Source organism: Brassica napus, unplaced genomic scaffold, assembly GCF_020379485.1.
Source record: "Brassica napus cultivar Da-Ae unplaced genomic scaffold, Da-Ae ScsIHWf_946;HRSCAF=1338, whole genome shotgun sequence".
Taxonomy (NCBI): domain Eukaryota; kingdom Viridiplantae; phylum Streptophyta; class Magnoliopsida; order Brassicales; family Brassicaceae; genus Brassica; species Brassica napus.
This window is the reverse complement of record NW_026016981.1, coordinates 20,484-39,302: the sequence shown is the minus strand read 5'-3', so window position 1 is coordinate 39,302 and position 18,819 is coordinate 20,484. Positions and strand designations below refer to the sequence as shown.

The 18,819-nt window shown below is 36.6% G+C and overlaps 2 protein-coding genes and 1 pseudogene across 3 annotated transcripts; all 3 read right to left on the bottom strand.

Moving 5' to 3' along the window:
* Positions 1-1,844: 1,844 nt before the first annotated feature.
* Positions 1,845-5,621, bottom strand: LOC125606720. The gene is made up of 7 exons (XM_048775620.1): positions 5,046-5,621; positions 4,777-4,992; positions 3,961-4,482; positions 3,322-3,707; positions 2,278-2,425; positions 1,962-2,208; positions 1,845-1,882 (listed from the first exon to the last, which is right to left on the bottom strand). Exons 1-7 carry the CDS (start codon positions 5,619-5,621, stop codon positions 1,845-1,847), a joined length of 2,133 nt encoding a protein of 710 aa, XP_048631577.1.
* Positions 5,622-10,362: 4,741 nt separating this feature from the next.
* On the bottom strand, positions 10,363-14,127 carry LOC125606721 (protein FAR-RED ELONGATED HYPOCOTYL 3). Of its 2 annotated transcripts, none has more exons than XM_048775622.1 (8): positions 13,862-14,127; positions 11,617-13,775; positions 11,452-11,508; positions 11,294-11,362; positions 11,138-11,206; positions 10,974-11,036; positions 10,847-10,891; positions 10,363-10,764 (listed from the first exon to the last, which is right to left on the bottom strand). In XM_048775622.1, exons 2-8 carry the CDS (start codon positions 13,771-13,773, stop codon positions 10,708-10,710), a joined length of 2,517 nt encoding a protein of 838 aa, XP_048631579.1. In that variant the 5' UTR covers positions 13,774-13,775; positions 13,862-14,127; the 3' UTR covers positions 10,363-10,707. The 2 variants fall into 2 exon arrangements, with proteins under 2 accessions (XP_048631579.1, XP_048631578.1); XM_048775621.1 differs by having other exon boundaries at positions 10,974-11,042; positions 13,862-14,125.
* A 1,332-nt stretch (positions 14,128-15,459) lies between these two features.
* On the bottom strand, positions 15,460-17,834 carry LOC125606722 (annotated as a pseudogene).
* Between the last annotated feature and the right edge of the window lie 985 nt (positions 17,835-18,819).

Here is an 18,819-nt window from a genome sequence, read left to right as displayed (position 1 = left end):
TGTTGTCCTAGTTTTACTGCTTGTATGGTTCAGAGATTCGTGGTTAAAGTATGGTTGCTGAGAATAGGAGAGTTCCCACACTTTCAAACCTTTCTCCCTGTTCTTGATACTTGACATTGTTTGAGGACAAACAAGGATCTAAGTCTGGGGGAATTGATATATGGTGTTTTATACATCTTGTATATATGCTTTTAAATTGGTTTTCAAGTCTTTATCGAGTCTTCCTAGTCCTTTTGGAGTCATTACAGGTCTGGAGTTGCATTGGATGGGAGATGGATCAGCTGGAACAAAAGAGGCAGAAAACAATGCAATTTGGTGGTTTTCACGCAGAACAGTCTTGATGACTGTTCCGAGTGAGTGTTCCAGCGGCAGAGATTTTTTAGGAAACTACAATCATTACGGGATTTGCCCTAATTATCCATATTTTCTCTCCCAGCCGCCTGTGGCTTTGATATATCATATTTTCTGTTTCTCTTTATCATTCTACGCTATTCTAGACAGAAGAAAACCATTGGAGACTTTTGTGCTTTTGGATTGTAAAGGAAGAAGGCTCCATCTCTCTCACCATAGAGAAGATTATCCTGAACCCTCTTTCTATCTCTTTTATTTACATGAAGTCTTATTCAGAATTGATCTCTGTGTTTTCTCTGTTCATGGCTGAGTAGTCAACTTGCTTAGTCTAGGGTGTTCGGGTGTTAGATCCGTGAGTTAAACATAGATAAGTGAAACCATTGATTGTCTTCATTCATAACTGTTCTTAATGCTTGCATTAATCTGGCCGCTTAATGTTAGATCCTAGGTTTAACCTGTTCATTAACCGTGTAATAGGTTGCTAGATCTGTTATGAATGAGCATAGCATCCCTAATCAGCGAAAGTAGATATTAGGGTGTTTGGTGAACCTATCGGACTTGATCTCTATTGCTTGCTGTCGCATCTTGATCCAAACGAGAGTTTAGGTATCAAGATCGATCAGCATAGGGAGCAGTACCACGACAGTGGGCTGTTCTACTTGAGTGATCCGAGTTCTAGACTTGCTCTTAATTAAACTTGAATAATTGTTTGGCTCACACTTGTTTAACACCCGACCAAACCACCCTAGGCTAGCATTTTAATCATCTGAAATCTTTAATTAATCTTTTTACTTGCTTGTTACGAAATCAACTTTAAAACCCCCATATTGTTTTAGCTTGATATTGATCCCATAAAGATAAAGTGTAATAGTTGGTCTCTGTGGATTCGATCCTAAAGTGCTACATCGACATACCATTCGATTGTGGTAGTGTGCACATTAGGTTATTTGGTGTGCGTATACACGTAATATCACTTAACTAGAATTTTCTTCTGGTAAGTCGTCCAGAAGACCTTCTGGTTAGTCGTCCAACGTCTTAATTAGAATTTTCTTCTGGTTAGTCGTTCAGAAGACCTTTAAGTTAGTCGTCCAACGTCTTAATTAGAATTTTCTTCTGGTTAGTCGTCCAGAAGACCTTTAAGTAAGTCGTCCAATGATTTTCTATGTTTTATGAACTTCTCTGTAGTCGTCCAGAAGACCTTTAAGTAAGTCGTCCAATGATTTTCTATGTTTTATGAACTTCTCTGTAGTCGTCCACAATGATTTTCTATGTTTTATGAACTTCTCTGTAGACTCTATGTTATGAATTTATATGTTTTATGAACTTTTCTTTGTAGACCTTCTATGTTAAGCAGTACATATTCCGAAACTAATTCCAACAGTGCAATTTAAAAAAGACAAGTTAAACATTACATATTCCGAAAGGTTACTGCACTACCAAACTAATTTCCTACGGAATTCTAGTTTGGTGTGAGGATAGGTTACAAAAAAACATCATCCTATCCTGACCCTGTTAACATCCCCTAATCTACCTAACAACAGTACACAAAAGCATCAAGTTCAAATACAATCGCAACAGCACACAATAACACATCCAATATCTAATCATACGTTGCCAGGTTCTCATCATTGTCTTGGTTTTCCCATTCATGGCACATAGGAAGCTCTCGAAATATATCCAGCGCCATCTTCTCCCTGATGGTCTTCCCGTGTTTTTGTCAAACGCGGTGGGAAATTCTATCCCAAGAGCATGACATTCGATGTACTTCAGAGTGAAAGGGCCACAATCACCAGCTCGGCACTGAGGTACTCCAACGGTTTGTCTCGCATATGTGTATGGCTCCAATGTGTATTGAACCTTTTGTTCGTCAGAGAGCGCGCACTCAACAAGCAGATAAGGGACCATTGTGAGAAAAGGCTCCATTACCTCATCGAGTTCTTCAGGGCTAATATGAGAGACAATGCTGTCCCAGACGACGATGTGCCTCTTAGGGATCGATATCCATATAGCAATCCAATGCTGGTTCTTGAAGTTCACAGGTGCATAGATATCATCCACATCCACCCCCCCAAACCTTCTTAGATTGGCAAAAAGAAGGTATCACGCCTGCATGATAATTCCACGCCCCACCAGGGAGTCTTCTTCCTAAACCGTTGGCATCAGGAGCGTCGCTCTTAAAATCAGGGTAGGAGGCCCTCCACTGCCGAGAAAAGACATGATCAAGAAAGCACATTCTGTCGCTCCTGAAATGTTCTGGATGGTTTTGGTACCGTTGCCTCAGTATATTAATAAAAGCATCCATTTGCTGCATATAAAACAATACAAGTCAAAAAAACTTACAGACGACTTACAGACGACTTACAGACGACTTAGAGACGACTTAGAGAAGACTTAGAGACGACTTACAGACGACTTACGTAAGATAACTACCAGACGACTTACAGACGACTTAGAGACGACTTAGAGACGACTTAGAGAAGACTTACAGACGACTTACAAACGACTTACGTAAGATAACTACCAGACGACTTACAGACGACTTAGAGACGACTTAGAGAAGACTTAGAGACGACTTACAGACGACTTACGTAAGATAACTACCAGACGACTTACAGACGACTTAGAGACGACTTAGAGACGACTTACAGACGACTTACAGACGACTTACATAAGATAACTACCAGACGACTTATAGACGACTCACAGACGACTCACATACGACTTATACAAATCAGAAAAGTACCAGATAACTACCAGACGACTTATATAAGAGTAGAAAATAGCAGAAGACTTACATGGTCGGTTAGCCATTCTAAGGGGGTTCGGAGGACCTGATAGAATCGACTTCGACATCTACGTGGTTTTTTTTTCAGAGGCAGTTTATAAGAACTGCAAACACAAAATGTAAATAATCAAATGGAAGCTTTTTTTAATCAAATATAAGTAAGCATATTTTTAACAGCAACTTACGGATCTTTTTGCACCCATGCAGTGAGCTCCTTCGACTTCATCTTGTCAATGGGTGCAAAAGGATCATAGCCTCCGCCAACCTGTTTGTTTGGAATGATCTGTTTGGCAGTGCTGTTTCCCTTAAAAGGAGTTTGCTGTGTGGGAGCAAGCTTCCTTTCTCGCACACTTTTTTTACGGAGATTCACCAAAGCAGTCTCCTTCTTTGTCTGCCTTCTAGCTTCTTCAACGAGTAAATCTGAAGCGGTCGAAACTTGTTTGTCCAATATAAGAAGGCTAGGATCATCACTCGGTAAGTCGTCTGCAGGACTCACAAGACAGAGCTCTCTCGAGGAACTCGGTTCTTTGGCTTCCTTCTGTCCTGCTTTCGCCCCATTCACGCTTTCACTCTGCAATTTCGAGTTCACAGTGTGTTTAAAAACTATTAACAAAAGCCCTTACAGCAAAGATCAAATTCACACTAGAAACAAAGCACACATGTTCAGAATCAAGGCATACAGTGGTTCATCAAAGCACACTAGAAACAAAGCACACATGTTCATCAAAGCACACAAGAAACAAATCACATCAGTCCTGACTCTTCCTAACACTTTGCCTAGTGACTCTCTTCTCTGCAATTTTGGGAGAGGTTTTGGTACTAACCCCGGGTTCGTCAACAGGTTTTGGTGGATTTGAAGTGGTTGTAAGTTGACGATCATCAGATGAACCCCCTCTGTTGGTGATTCCCACCTTCTTCTCCACAGCTACCATCCTATCCGCCAGTAACTTGAGCTCCTTAAGGCACGTCCCAAAGCCAAGATTAATGGCATCAGATATGTCCTTCAAGGACTTTTCAATCTGCTGATGCGTCATCCCTTCACTACCCGCCGCAGGTGTCTCAGCAGAAACAGAAGACCCTTTACGAGCTTTCTTCCGAGGTCTGCTACTTTCTTCCTTCACAACACTCTCTGACTTCACGGGACTCACTTCATTCTTCACTGGAATCACTTCCATCTTCACAACCTTGCGAGTACCGGTGACTGGCCAGCATTCCATGGTCCACTCCCATCCAGGATCATTAAACATGACTTTAATTATGTTATCCGCGGCAGGGTCATCTACGTCTCCGTCCCATTTTGGAAACATTTCATCAAAATCCTTCTGAACGAAGTTCTTCACGATAGTCTGCAATAAATAAAAGATATAAACTTAGTTAAGTCGTCTGAGAAGTATTTTGTTCTCAGACTACTTAAAGTTAAGTCGTCTGTGAAGTATTTTGTTCTCAGACTACTTAAAGTTAAGTCGTCTGAGAAGTATTTTGTTCACAGACGACTTAAAGTTAAGTCGTCTGAAAGTCTTCCAACAAAAAGACCACTCAGACGACTTAAAAGTAAGTCGTCTGAGTGGTCTTTTGTTGGAAGACTTCCAGACGACTTAACTTTAAGTCGTCTGAGAAGTCTTAGGAGTGAAGTTAAGTACCTGTTTATTGATAGCAGCCTTAAAACATTTGCGTTGTCTTTTGCCACCCCTGTAAGCCAGCAACAGTGGAGACGGTCTGTTTGGTATGGGAGACCCATAATTAGCACCCAATTCTGGCATAGCATAGTACGCCCACACTTGGAGCACTTGTATGAACCCATCAACAGTGTAACCAGTTTGCGTCAAGTCTTTTGCCTTCAGAGAATCCATCAGCACCTTAAACGCCACTCTCCCCCATGGATAATTCTCAATTTTTCTAAATCCATCACTAGCCTTGCAAGACTAGCTGATGTAGCGGATGAGAACTTTTTCCCTTCGATGTATCCTGCGTAGATGGCAAGGTATCCCAGCCGCATGCGATCATCCCGAGACCACTCGTCGCAGTTGTAAAATGCTTCTGTTATCTGTTCAATACTTGGCCCAGTATCGATATCAACACGCATCTTCTCCCAGAAAGCAGCCATCTCCGTTGTAACCTCACATCTTGGATTTTCCAGGTCCTTGATGTAATCGCAGTTCAGCCCAGTGAGGTGTTCAAACTCTATCAGTGAAAACCTCACAGGTTGTGAAACGACAAGACTCCAGAGCTCAAACTTCTTCTTGATGTCTAGCTGGAAACAGAGCAAAAAATGTACCAGCCTTGAAGTCCAACCAAAGTCAAGCTCCTTGAATTTGATGAACACTCCTAACTTCGACGCCTTCAGATCCTCATATTCGTCAGCTGTGAGACAATCACATAGAGCTTTAAACAACTTTGTGTCATCAGATTGATACGAAATGCTCTTGATTGCATCGGGCTCTTCTCCTAATGTAAACATCCTCGGCGGGAGTTCTGGTAAATCCATTTTAAGGCCTGCAAATAATCACAAACAACCATCTCAAACACATAGGTTGCGCACTATGCTAAATGCTATAGAAGACTTGCAGACGGCTTCCATGAAGTGAGAAGACTACTCAGACGACTTCCAGGAAGTGAGAAGACTACTTGGACGACTTCCATGAAGTCTTCTACGATGTCTTACTCTCTGGACGACTTACATGTAAGTCGTCTAGAGAGTAAGACATCGTAGAAGACTTCATGGAAGTCGTCCAAGTAGTCTTCTCACTTCCTGGAAGTCGTCTGAGTAATCTTTCAGCAAAAGACTACAACAATCTCAAAATCTTTTAAACAAAAGACGAATGACTTACAGTTGGAGAATATATTGTCCGAGAAGATATGGTCGGAGAAGATGTGGTCCCAAGCCGTTACAGATCTGCAAATCGAAGGGAAAAGAAGAATCAATACTAAAATATTTAGGGTTTTCCGGCGGCTAAACGCCTTAATACATGAGAAATAACATACCGGCGGCGGAGTTTGGCAAACGAGATTTCAGATCTGAAAAAAGAAGCGGACGGTCAGTTTAAACTACGAAAATACTCTACGGCATGAAGGAGAAACGAGATTCGTCGTAATCGGAGAGATTACCGGCGAAGATAACGGCGGAACACGACCACGGTAGGGTTTTCGTCTTATCGCCTTCGAAATCGCCGTTGGAGAGAAACTGCGCTAGGGTTTCGAAAAGTTGTGAAATAGTGAAAAAATAGCTTTTATATGTCCGGTAAATGATCCGGTTAGGTTAAAACGTACATTGGTAAAATTAAAGGTTCGGTACGATGTGGACGACTGAAATATACGTCGTCCGTGTAAATTATTCAACAGACGACTGAAATATAAGTCGTCCACACCCTAAACATAACCCCTAATTAAACACTTCATAAAATCAAATCAAAGTTGAAAAGTGTTTACTATACACATAAAGAAACACATATAGATGAAAACTAATTTTTGAAAAAAACATTTTAGTTTTCCAAGATCTAACCCTAACAATACATACAATACTACAACATATGTTTGCCAAACTCATAAACCAAAGAATATCATGATTCACTACTTCCACTCATCTATCTTCAAAACAAATCAATTTTATCATATCTTAATTTATATCACTTAAAACTGTTTATAATCATCTGATTTATTTTTCACGCATCAAAATATTTTTTTACAAGATTTATAAATTATTTTTAAAATAAACTGGTACCAGACGACTTAAACTTCAGTCGTCCAGACGACTTCCAACAATTCAGACGACTCAGACGATTTACTGGGGCTATATTCGTAAAAATGGCTTCTGTTTTTTTGTTTGGTCACAAGGGGCTGAGTTGTAATTTCACTAGGTTTTTAGGTTAGTTTTGCATTTGATTCAAGTTTGGGTATAGGTTTGGGTTTAAAATCAAGTTGTAGGTTAATTTTGGCAAAAACCCCAAATTCATACTATATTTTAATTCAGACTAATAATAAATATAATTTTTGAAATATTTTAATCACAGTATCTTTTGATATCTTTTCATTTTAAATATAAATATATTTATTTTAAAATTATAACAAATCTGTTTAAAAAGATTTTTACAAGATCTTCATTTTTGAAATTATATTTAAATATTTTCACTAATTTCAAAATTAGTTTAAAATATTATTATACATTAATATATTCAGTTATATAAAATGAAAAATAAAAAAATCTATAATATTTTAGTTATTATATAATCATAATCAATCATATTAAATTAAAATTATTATATTGAGCTAAATATAATAAAATTGTATTAAATTTATATATTTATATATTTTATTTTCGTAATTATAAAATATTTATGTTCAAAAATAAAATCTAATATGTTGGTAAGATGGATTAATATTATCAAACTATATAATACATGTATAAAAATTAACATGTATTTCTTTAAAGTTAATAATAAAAAATCTTTGTAACTACTTTAATCATAATATATTTTCATTTTAAATATAATATATATTTATATATTATATTTTAAAAATTCTAATAAATCTGTGTAATATTTAAACAATAACTTAATGTATTTTAAGTTATTGTTTAGAAATGAAAATAAATAAATTATATCCTATTTTATCTACTTTTATAGTCATGATCATGTTAAAATATAAGTATTATACTAAACTAAATATGATAAAATTATATTCAATTGATAAATTTATAAATTTTGTTTTCATAAATATAAACTATTTATTTAAAATATAATATAATGATAGAACGACTTAAAATTAACAAACTATATAATACTTGTCTAAAAATTAACATATTTTACACTTTTATATATACAATAATAAATTATCTAAAATGAATAAGCATAAAAATATTGGTAAAAAGAAATCCAGTTTTGAAATACGGGTCAGAATTTAGCATAAATTAAATACAAAATATTTTTTAAATATATTTTCTCATGAATATATTAATTTGCTTAATAACTAAATGCAAATACAATAAGATAAATATATAATAAGAAGTGACAAATACATAAGGTTTAAACAATTAATTAATTATAACATGTAAATTATAAAATTATCGTATTTGAAATAGTTATATAAATATTTAAGTATATGATTAACATTAAAAATATATACCACTTATGTTCTAAAACAATAATTTATGTATAGAAAAGTGAAAACAAACATCCGTGCGGTTGCACGGGTGAAAATCTAGTGATACTTAAGACACTAGTCTTTTGATAATTGATAGGACCATAGGTGTACATATTATTTAATTTACGCAGTTGATTAAGGAATGAGTGGGCATAAATTAATTGACGGGGTAAGGTGACTTAGAATGAATGTAAAACAAGTTACGACCAAAGATCAGACATGAAACTAGTCAGAATTTTCAAACAAAACCAAATCCTGACGTGTGATATGTAATATGGGGAACTAAATCATCGTTCTCTTTTGTTAGAACTTTGCATCAATTCACACATTTAATATATACTTTATGGGGACTAATATGAATCATTATTTGTTTAGGAGTGTTGTTCATTAAATAAGTTTAGAAAACCACAGAATTTACTATGTGTAATGATTACTAAATCTAATATGTGAATTAAATTTATATTTTCATTTTTTTCGTTTTTGGAATGTATGTTTTTCTATTTTTAACTAAATTGATAGTTTTAAACACTATGTTACAACGAGGTTTTTAGTTTTTAAATATTTTTTGTGTCAACCAGTAATCTGACAACTTACCAAAATCAAATATTATCTGTTAGACTTTCTGGGCAAAACACTCATCACACTGCTCATATGAGCACGTTATAAGAGCAACACCGGTATATATTTTTATATTTTCTCATAAAATAAAAAACTCTATTATAAAGATGACTTTATTCGAATGTATAATTTTTTTTTTAATTGAATATCAAATTTATTGATCAAACTTGAAACCATTTACAGATGCTATGTATGTCAACTCTACGAAAATGAATAAAAGAATGTGATGCTCGAGCTTAAACCATTTTCTCATCATCTCTTCTAAGGTGATGATCCTTTGAATGTATAACGTTATAATAGAATTTCTCTATTTATAGAGTAAAATACAAAACAATAGTAGTTTTATATAGATGAAAATAATATTTTTTTATATTTTGTTTTGAAAAATATAAATAAAACTTCTATTTTAGAAGCATACATTAGAGTAAATCTACCTCTATAATAATTTATACTATTATTTGCGAAGTTAGAATCAAGCTCTCACGTTAAAAGTTAGAATGGTTAATATCGTTTATACCCTTAATGAATAAAATGTGTAAATCTATTAAAAAAATAAAAACAAAAATTTAATTTATTTGATTAGATAATTGATTAAAATTAATAATAGTAAAAATTATACAAAATCTGAAAATATAATTTAAACAAAGATAATTTATGTATATATTGTATTGTTATCTGAAAAAGTCTTTCAGTAAAAAAGTTAAAAACATGAATTATATATAAAAAGTTAAAAACATGAATTATATAACTAAATATTGATTAATCGTTTATACCCTTAATGAATAAAATGTATAACTAAATGAAAAAATAAAAATGAAATTTTAATTTATTTGATTAGATAATTGATTAAAATTAATAATAGTAAGAATTATCCAAAATCTGAAAATATAATTTTAAAAAGAGATAATTTCTGTATATATTGTATTATTATCTGAAAAAGTCTTTTAGTAAAAAGTTAAAAACATGAATTATATATAAAAAGTTAAAAACATGAATTATATAACTAAATACTAATCAAATAAAATTCTTGATTATATAATTAAAATAGAATATTGAATTATCCAAAATCCAAAAATATAATTAAAAAAAAAAAATATATATATATATATATATTGTATTGTTATCTGAAAAAGTATTTTAGTAAAAAGTTAAAACATAAATGATATAATTAAATATTAATCAAATATATTTTTTAAATTATATAATTAAAAATATAATATTAAATTATTTTAAGATTTATTTTAGTATAATGAATATATTGTACAAAGAACTTTTCAAAAATTATGAAAATGTCTAAGTTCGCATCGCGGACAAAACACCTAGTTTTGTTTTATTCTAGAAGAAAAATATAAAAAGAATAGAAATAGGCTGAGGATTGTCTTAGATATTGTACGAGGATGAAAGAGCAAAACAACAGACCATACTGTGGCTTAAGATCAGGGAATAATCTGATGCAAATATAAGAAACTTGATGAAAAGAATTAACAAGAGTTTATAAATAGATAAATATCCTCTAAACAAATGTTTCCCCCTCCTCTAAATTCGAACAATCAATGATCAAAAGCTTTTTTGGGGATCATCAAGAACTAATAATACACACACTGACCAAATATTAACAGAAGCGGTATCTTTATAACCGAAACAATACAACATATCCTATTTAAACACTTGAGCCGATAAAACAAGAAGTGCTCCTTGTTCTGTTTCCAAAACCAGATCGAGATATGAGCTTCATCTTCCAAGTGCTTGTTGGCTTTTTGTCTACAGAGGGACGGACTCTCTTTAAGATTTGAACCATGGTTAGGTTTTAGCCTGGTTTAAGTGTGTCTAGACGCGTCCTCATGCAACTGTGTCGTCCTCACATTAGGATCATCCTGTACAGTAATAAACATTTGTTTTCATGAACAAAAATTCACCACTAGAGATGCAAATATGTTACTAGAACTGAAAATTTACCCGGATATCGTAAGTAAAGTTGGGAGGACGGAAGAAATCTACTCCCTAGAAAGAACAAAAGTAAAGAGTGATCATTTTTTAATAGGTTTTGCAGTCGAGTAAAAGCTCTGAGAATAAGGTAAGGTACCTGTCCATGGATGCCTTGCTGAGCAGTGTAGTAACTGTCGTAGCTTGGTGCTATTGAGTTCAACTGTCGCTACAAAAAACCAGCCGGGGATTTTTTTGTTTTATCCAAAGTTAATGATAGAAAAAAACAACAGAAGCTTAGTTATCGCGATTTTGTTTTCATACCAATCCTTGGATTGTTTGTTGATTCCCATAAAAGTTATCCCGATTTGGCGCCATTAAGTTCAGCTGGACCTGTAAACACACATATAATCAGACCACATTACAAACAAAAATCTCAGTCTATAAGAGAATAATAACAAGTAATTTGTGCTTAGTTACCAGATTTTGCACGCTTTGCTGTGTTCCATAATAACTTTCTAAGCCAACTGTCCTTGGACTTAACTTATCCTGCAAATTACAAAATTCAGATATCATATACTTAGGGGACTCTCTCTAGTTTAACAGAGTCTTGCTACTACATGTTAACAAAGACAGACCATCTGTTGCAAGCTTTCTGGCGCTGTAACTGGAATTACCTCCTGCTCTGAGTTCACCTGCAATCCATAGTCAGGAGGATCATAAGACTTGCAATCATAAAAGCGCAAAGCTAAGAAAAACCTTAAGTTGTGCATGTACAGAGAGATCATGAACAAGAAGTTTACTTTTCTTTTCTTAGTTGGATTCTTTTTCTTGCTCGTCGTCTTGACTGCACTTCTGCTCTGATTATCCTCCTCGACGGATATCAGACCTTGTGTTGGCGAAGCGACCACATCTGGAAGACTTCTGCCGGAAGTATTAACACCAGCACAGTTTCCCAAAGCTTCTTCAATAGCAAGGAAGGCAATATTGTAACTCTCTTGAGAGATGGATGCCTCTTCACTCAGCTTTAAAGCTCTCTGGCACAAATCATTATACCTCTGGAGCCTCGTCTGCAACTGCTGAGGTTCTCCTGGAAAATGCTGGCTTCTTGCATCTTTGGTCCACCGTTTCAATATGTACTGAGAGGGGATGGAAGAAAGATGACAACACTGGAGAACGTTAAGCGTGTGTCTGCAGAGATAGCCTTTATACTCAAATAACCGACACATGCAAGAGACTTCAGCCTTTGCTTGGCTCCATGTAACCACGAAGTCCTGATTGTTTTCAAAATCCTGAACTCTAAAAGTAGAGCACGTTGCATCTCGGTTCTCCTCCCTGGGACTACACGCGATTGCACCCAAAACTTCGATCTGGAACTTTTTGAATACAGCAGGAGTATAGACGTCGGAAACACTCTTCTCAAATGGCGATGGGGACTTCATTGTTGGTGGCTTGTTCCATGTTTCCGAATCAGCTTTGGCTTCTTCTTCAAATCTATCTTGCAAAATCGTATCATACAGTTTCACAAACTCCTGTACGCTCGTCTTCTTGTGCAAGTACTTGTCGAAGAAAGCATTAACACTGTCAGCTCTCAGAGACGTAGACATCCCTGCCAAAAGAACATCGGTCATGTAGGTCGGTGCCCATTTCCTTCGGTCTTCATATAAAGACTGCATCCATTGATCGTCTTTGAGACCGAATCTAGCAAGAATCTTCCACCATCTCCTCGCAAAGTCTTCCTCCTTCCATGATTTATAGATGCACTTCTCAAACTTCGCTGTAAAATTCTCATGTTGCTTAGCGACTTGACCAAGATTCTCAGAGACCTTAATCAACACATGCCAAAGAAAAAGGCAATGCTGTGTATTAGGGAAGACCTCAGGGACAATGGAGTTCAACACAGGATCTTGCTCAGTGATCAAAACCTTTGGAGCTTGTCCACCCATCGCTCTCAGCCAAGTCTCCATTAGCCAAGAGAATGTAGCTGCGCTCTCGTCAGATAGTAAAGCACACCCAAGGACCATATACTGGTAGTGCTGGTTCACACCAACAAAAATAGCAAGTGGCATCTTGTACTTGTTTCTCACGTAGGTAGTATCAAGAGAAACAACATCACAAAAACTGCCATAGTTAACCCTGCTCTTGGCATCCACCCAAAACACATTCTTCACACGCTGATCATCACCAAGATCCACCGCGTAGAAGAAGTTGGAGTTCAGAATCTGCATCCGCGACAAGAACTCAAGGAGAAGCTTGAAATCCCCAGTCTCCACAGACAAACTCCGACCTTTCTCAAAAGAAGATTTGGACTCACTCTTCAAGCTGATGACAGTCTTGTACTCAGCGAACTGCTTAGCCATGGCAGCGTAGATCTTCCGCGTCTGCTCGCTCACAGCTTGAGCAGGCAAAAGCTCGTGGTTATGATCCCTCACAAAGCTGTGAATCACCCACTTCCCATCAGGCTTCCTCTTAACATGCATACTCGCTTTACAGTCAGTCTTCGCACACGTCCTCCGACCAGCCATGTTGTTCTCAGGATGATCCTGCTTGCTCTGTCTAGCTCTCGGCCTGTTGAAAGACTTGTCGTACTCCCGTTTAGTACCGTACCTAGAGCAAGCGAACTTGGCGTCGATAAACTCTCTAGTGGTTTTCGACCTGCGACTGTTCTGTATCGCAGTGTTGAAGCCGATGGTTCGAGAGTACTCTTGGTAGAAGGTGTACGCCTCGCCGTGCGAGTTGAACTCCATGCCGTTAAGCGGTTCAAGATTCACGCCTTGTTGTTGTTGTTGTTGTGTGTTGTGCTCTGGAAGAGTGATGCCGTTGTTATCGGTGTGTGGCTCAACGGTGACGTCATCCTCGATTTTGCTAATGTCTATGTCTTCGTTGTCAAGTCCTCTGTGTTCTTCGTCGTCGCCTTCTTTGCAGAGGTCGCCTGAATGTAGTCGAAGATCTATGTCCATCACTTTATGCAACAACAAGATTAATCAGAAAATTCTCAATGAAATCGAACACTGTATATATATATGAGATGAGATGAGATGGAATCACCTGAAACGAAGAGGAGCAGAGAGGTGAATCGAAAGCAATAAGCTGTAATCTCGTCGCGATGAGGAGGCACGCGCTAATCGGTGCGAGTTGGCGTTTCGATCTGCGGAAGGGAGGATGGATGATAGAGAGAGAGAGAGAGAGAGAGAGGGAAGGAGGAGAGAAAATGGTTTGTGATGTTCACGCGATCTGAGGGGGCGAGTGGGCGGAGGAGGAGGAGGAGGAGGAGGAGGCACGATTCCTTTTTTTTTCTTTTTTTCTTTGGTGTCTAGGGTTTCTCTCTGTCTCTCTCCGTTAAAAAAATCCGTGTGTGTGTGTGAGTGTTCCATATCTTCTCCACTGCGCACGCGTTGCGCGTGCCAAGACTGACTTGGTAATTTAGATGAAGCGTGACTAATGGCATTATGAATGAATATATACTATGGTCTATAAAGTAGGCGTCTTCTAGTTCTAGAGTTAGGCTTTTATATGGTTGGTCCACGAACGATTAAAGATTCTACTTGTTTCAATATTTTAGCTTATGTTTTTTATTTACAATAATATCTATTATTTAGTTTGTATACTTTAGATATCATAACCTAGTATAGTGGTATTTAGCTTGTATATGACACTAGCAAAAGGTTTTCAATTCTTTTTCAGGTTCAAGACTAACAAAAGCCTGTGAATGTGTAAAATTTATAGTGGTGGAAAATTTCTAACAGGTTTGTAAATGTGTGTATTGTATGTGTAATTTTCAAAATCTGCTATTTCGGAGAACTAAATTAAGTTTTATGAAAAACAAATCGAAACTAGGCTAAAACTAAAACATATAGCTAATTTGTTTATCAGAATTAGTCCTAAAGTAATAATACAGTGTTTTGCATGTTGGTGGTGGTGGTCGCTGACTATGCTTTCTGTGCAACTTTTGTCGGAGGAAGCATTTGGGAAATACATTTTGATCCGCCTTTACTCTCCGGTGTCATGTTTATAAATGCTTTTTCAAGCTGTATCTACTTCCAAATCTAATAAGAGATAGAGACGAGGTTTAGCAACTTGAATCTTAGGATAAAACCATATAACCGAATACCAAATTGCACACATGCATGGATGTTTGCAAATTTAACGAGTTTCAGGTTCCTACAAATCTTGCTACAAGCCTCTAGCTATCTTCTATTGCATGTTTGTTCTCGAAGACGACAGGGAAAGAAGGAAGAGAGGTCTGAACAACAGGGAAACAACGAAGAGGCTCTTCTATATTGCACATTGTGCAACTTCGAGGTAAAGTAGTAGTAGTAGTATGGTTCCAAGATTCAGAAAAGCTGCATCAAATCCTTATGGTTGTATATGTCATGTGTTTTGTATACATGTATGTTCTTTAATATAAATGTCGATTCAATTAAATCCTTTTATGTTGCATTTTTTGAATTTGCTTCCTTAGAAAACTTTCACAGGGAATGTTTAGGGCTTTTTTGCTTTCGTGATCTCTTCGCTTGTTGACATTTCCTTCCCTGCACTTTAATTAATGATTCACTTTCCTGTTTCGAAAAGATGACAAGCCAAGTGATACCTTATCATGATGATAATATATATTATCACTCTGAATAATTGGAACTTATACCAAATACAACACACTACTGTATATATATCACATTGGGAAGGCCAGGAGCAGCATGGTTCGTTCTCCCAACAAAAAAAAACTGTCTCACTCATATACCCCAAACAACTTTACTTGAATAATAACACTACGTACTAATAATCCATATAAGAATCATGGACAAAAGAAAAAGGATGTCTGACACACAAATAACAAACAACAATGAAGGCAGAAAGACGCCAAGACGATGGTGTTCTCTTCTGAGTTCTGATCAATGTACCACCACGCAAGTCTCTGAATGTAACCCATTGTGTTCTCACATGATATCCTCTTTTTCTCTTTTTGTTTCCATTTTCAGAAGCTGTGTTTATGTACAGGAACGATGGGAGTGATAGATGGACTGACGATTCTCAGAGACTCTAGCCAGGGCTATGCAAGCCTCTGTTTTATTGGATCAGAGTTGCGTCTTTTCTGGTTTTGGGAAGATTTGGCTTTAGCTGACTGAGATCCTAAGGATTTTCCTGCTCAAGAACCAATGTTCACAATTTTAGCCTTAAAAAGGAAAAAAAAAGGTCAAAAGACAGCCTAAATGTTTCAAAGATCAAATGTATTGCTTCTTAGGTATACACATATAAGTTGTGGTCTGTATTCTTATGAGTAATGCAAAGCTGATTTTCTTATCACTATCCCCATGTTGATAAGACTATTCACTCAACCATCAAAAAGGGAAAAAAAAAAAGAGGAAACTTAGGGGATACAGAAAGAGATCTGACCACTGTTTGGCAGAGATAATCGTTCCTTAGAAGCTCTATCTGGCGCTCTTGATCTTTCTTTTGGATTGCTGTGTGATCTTGGACCAGCACCAGGTCTTGAGTTAACAACTTCTACAGCAAGATCGTCTTTAGCGAGCTTTGACCTATCCTTGGACACCACTGGCACTGGCATGCTTGAAGATATTCCAGGTGAAGTGGAATTACCATCCGACAGAGATGGCCCGGTTACCTTCTGACTCGAAACACCGGACGCAAGATTTGAAGTGTTTGGAATCTTGCTTGCAATTTTCATCTGAGTTTTATGCACAACACTCTCAGTTTGCTCCATATTGTTTTCACCTAATATGGCATCGTCCCTGAGGTTACAGTCAAGAAACCGATTCTCCCATGGACGAACAGCCATCCATCTTTCTAGCCAGTTCCATCCCCAGTTGTTTTTGTCAGGCTGAAAACCACTGTGCGCAGATAACTGCCGAGTTCCTGCTTGCCACTACAACATACCAAATTTTATATGTAAGATTTAAGAGTATACAGCTTCAGTTTTGCTATCATAGTGTTTGGTTAAAGATTGATCCTATAGAAGAGAACCCATGACAATCAGATAAGAGTTATAAGGAATGTTTTGATTAGTACAAAGTGCGAAAATTCAAACAGTTACTTCTTAACAAGCATAGAGGTTGTTGTGAGTAACCTGGTGAGTCAAAGCATATGCCATAGCCCTCTCACGCTTAGCTGCAGCTTCCTGCCTCTTTAGTATCTTGGCTTGGATTTGTTCAACAGAACCAATGCTATCGCACCAACCTTCCTGAGAAATGAGAACAAATAGTCAACATAACTATAATTCTCTTTGCAAAAGTTAAATAACTGAGACAAGTGATCATCACACCTCTATTTCTCGAACCCTGGCTTCATCTGCAAGCTGCTGCTGAAGCATCTGCGGACCCGTTTCACTTTCCAAGGCGAGACGAACACGTCTTGCGCGTACACGAGCCTGGACTCTTACTAACGCTTGCATGCATCGAAGCGTTACAGCAGCTTGCTTTCTCACCGCGTGTCCTCTAACAAGGGCCTGAAGTCTAACCAATCCCTTCAATGCTCGTAAAGCCCTTCTAGCCTGAGAAAAAGGTATCATCTTTCTCTCAGTAACGCTTGAGACAAATATTTAAAAAAAAGTTAACAGGGCGAAGAAAGTGATGATGATACCAGAAACCCTCGAAAAGCTGTTTGAATCCGAGTTGCAGCCATGTGCTCCTTCCTTTGTTCTTCATTAGCAGCACATAAGAAGTTGAAGTGGAGACCCCATTATCTAACATGCTGCTATGCGTATTGGAATCTTCAAATCCAAGTTGAAACTTTTCAGCATCAAAATCAACAGAATGGTTTCTCCCAAACCGGCTCTTGGTTGCAGTCTTCACCTTCGCCAATTGAACAAACATATAATGAAAATACAAAAAAAAAGGTGAAGAAAGTATACAACATTTGGCATTTAGATAAAGAGATTCTCTTGTAAAGAAATAACATAGTGTGTGCTTACATTATCATCCTTCTTTTTAGACTTTGACTTATCAGACTTGGTGAAACCAACAAGTGCTTTAATCCATCTCCCTGAAGCACCCATTTCTATCAAAGCAAGTTAGAACTACCTGCAGAATTGAATAGCAGCTGAATTATAGAGAAAGAAACAAACTTTCCTTTTTGGGCTGAAGCAGCAATAGATACACAAGTAAGGAAACTGAAATGAGTAGCTAGATTCTTCGGACAATGTTAGGATCTCAAAATTAAAACCAAAACTTTATTGATGAATACTTTTAATCAGCAACTCTGTATTGGAATAAATAAGGAAACTTTGCAGTAAACTCTCAAATTGAGAAACGAAGAGACACGAGAGAAGAAGCAAAGCTAGAAACTTTACCGGCGGGGAAGGAAGGAAAGATCGGGCGATGAGATCTCTTGAAAGGGTGTGAGAGTGAGTGATCTTTTATTCAGTCAGTGACCGTCTTTCTTGCCTACTTTTTCTCTCTCTCTCTCTAAAAAGTCTCATTTTCTCGCTCTAAAATGCGAAGAAGATTGACAGATAGGAATTGACTTGCTAGAAATTGATTTATCGTTTCGTTTCCCTCTACTCAGATACGAATGAATGAATGATGGATAGATTGCACGCCGTCGGGGTGCTAAATTGCGCCTTGTAACCTGAACTTCTCAGCGTTTATTAAGCTGTAAAACGCCACACAGTTTAGTTTCTGCTAGTTCTTAATTTTTTTTCTGTATAGTAAATAATATTTGAATGAGAAGACAAAAAAAGTTTCTTATCTTATGTGACTGTCTTGTCATTGTCATCTATGACATGGATGAGACTGATTTGTAATTTTTGTAACACGCGCGGATCGTTTTCTCTATTGTTTCATGCATCGATAAACATATACTAACCTAATGAATGATATCTAAATTTGTACTGATTGTTAACGCTATATATGTTACCACTGTGATTCAAGTTATTAAATAGAAAAACAAAATGAACATATCAGCGAAGATGACTATCTTGACAATAATAATCGGCCGTAACCTTTAGCTGCAATAGGTAAAACAAGTCAAGTATACGCTTTTTTTCAAAAAAA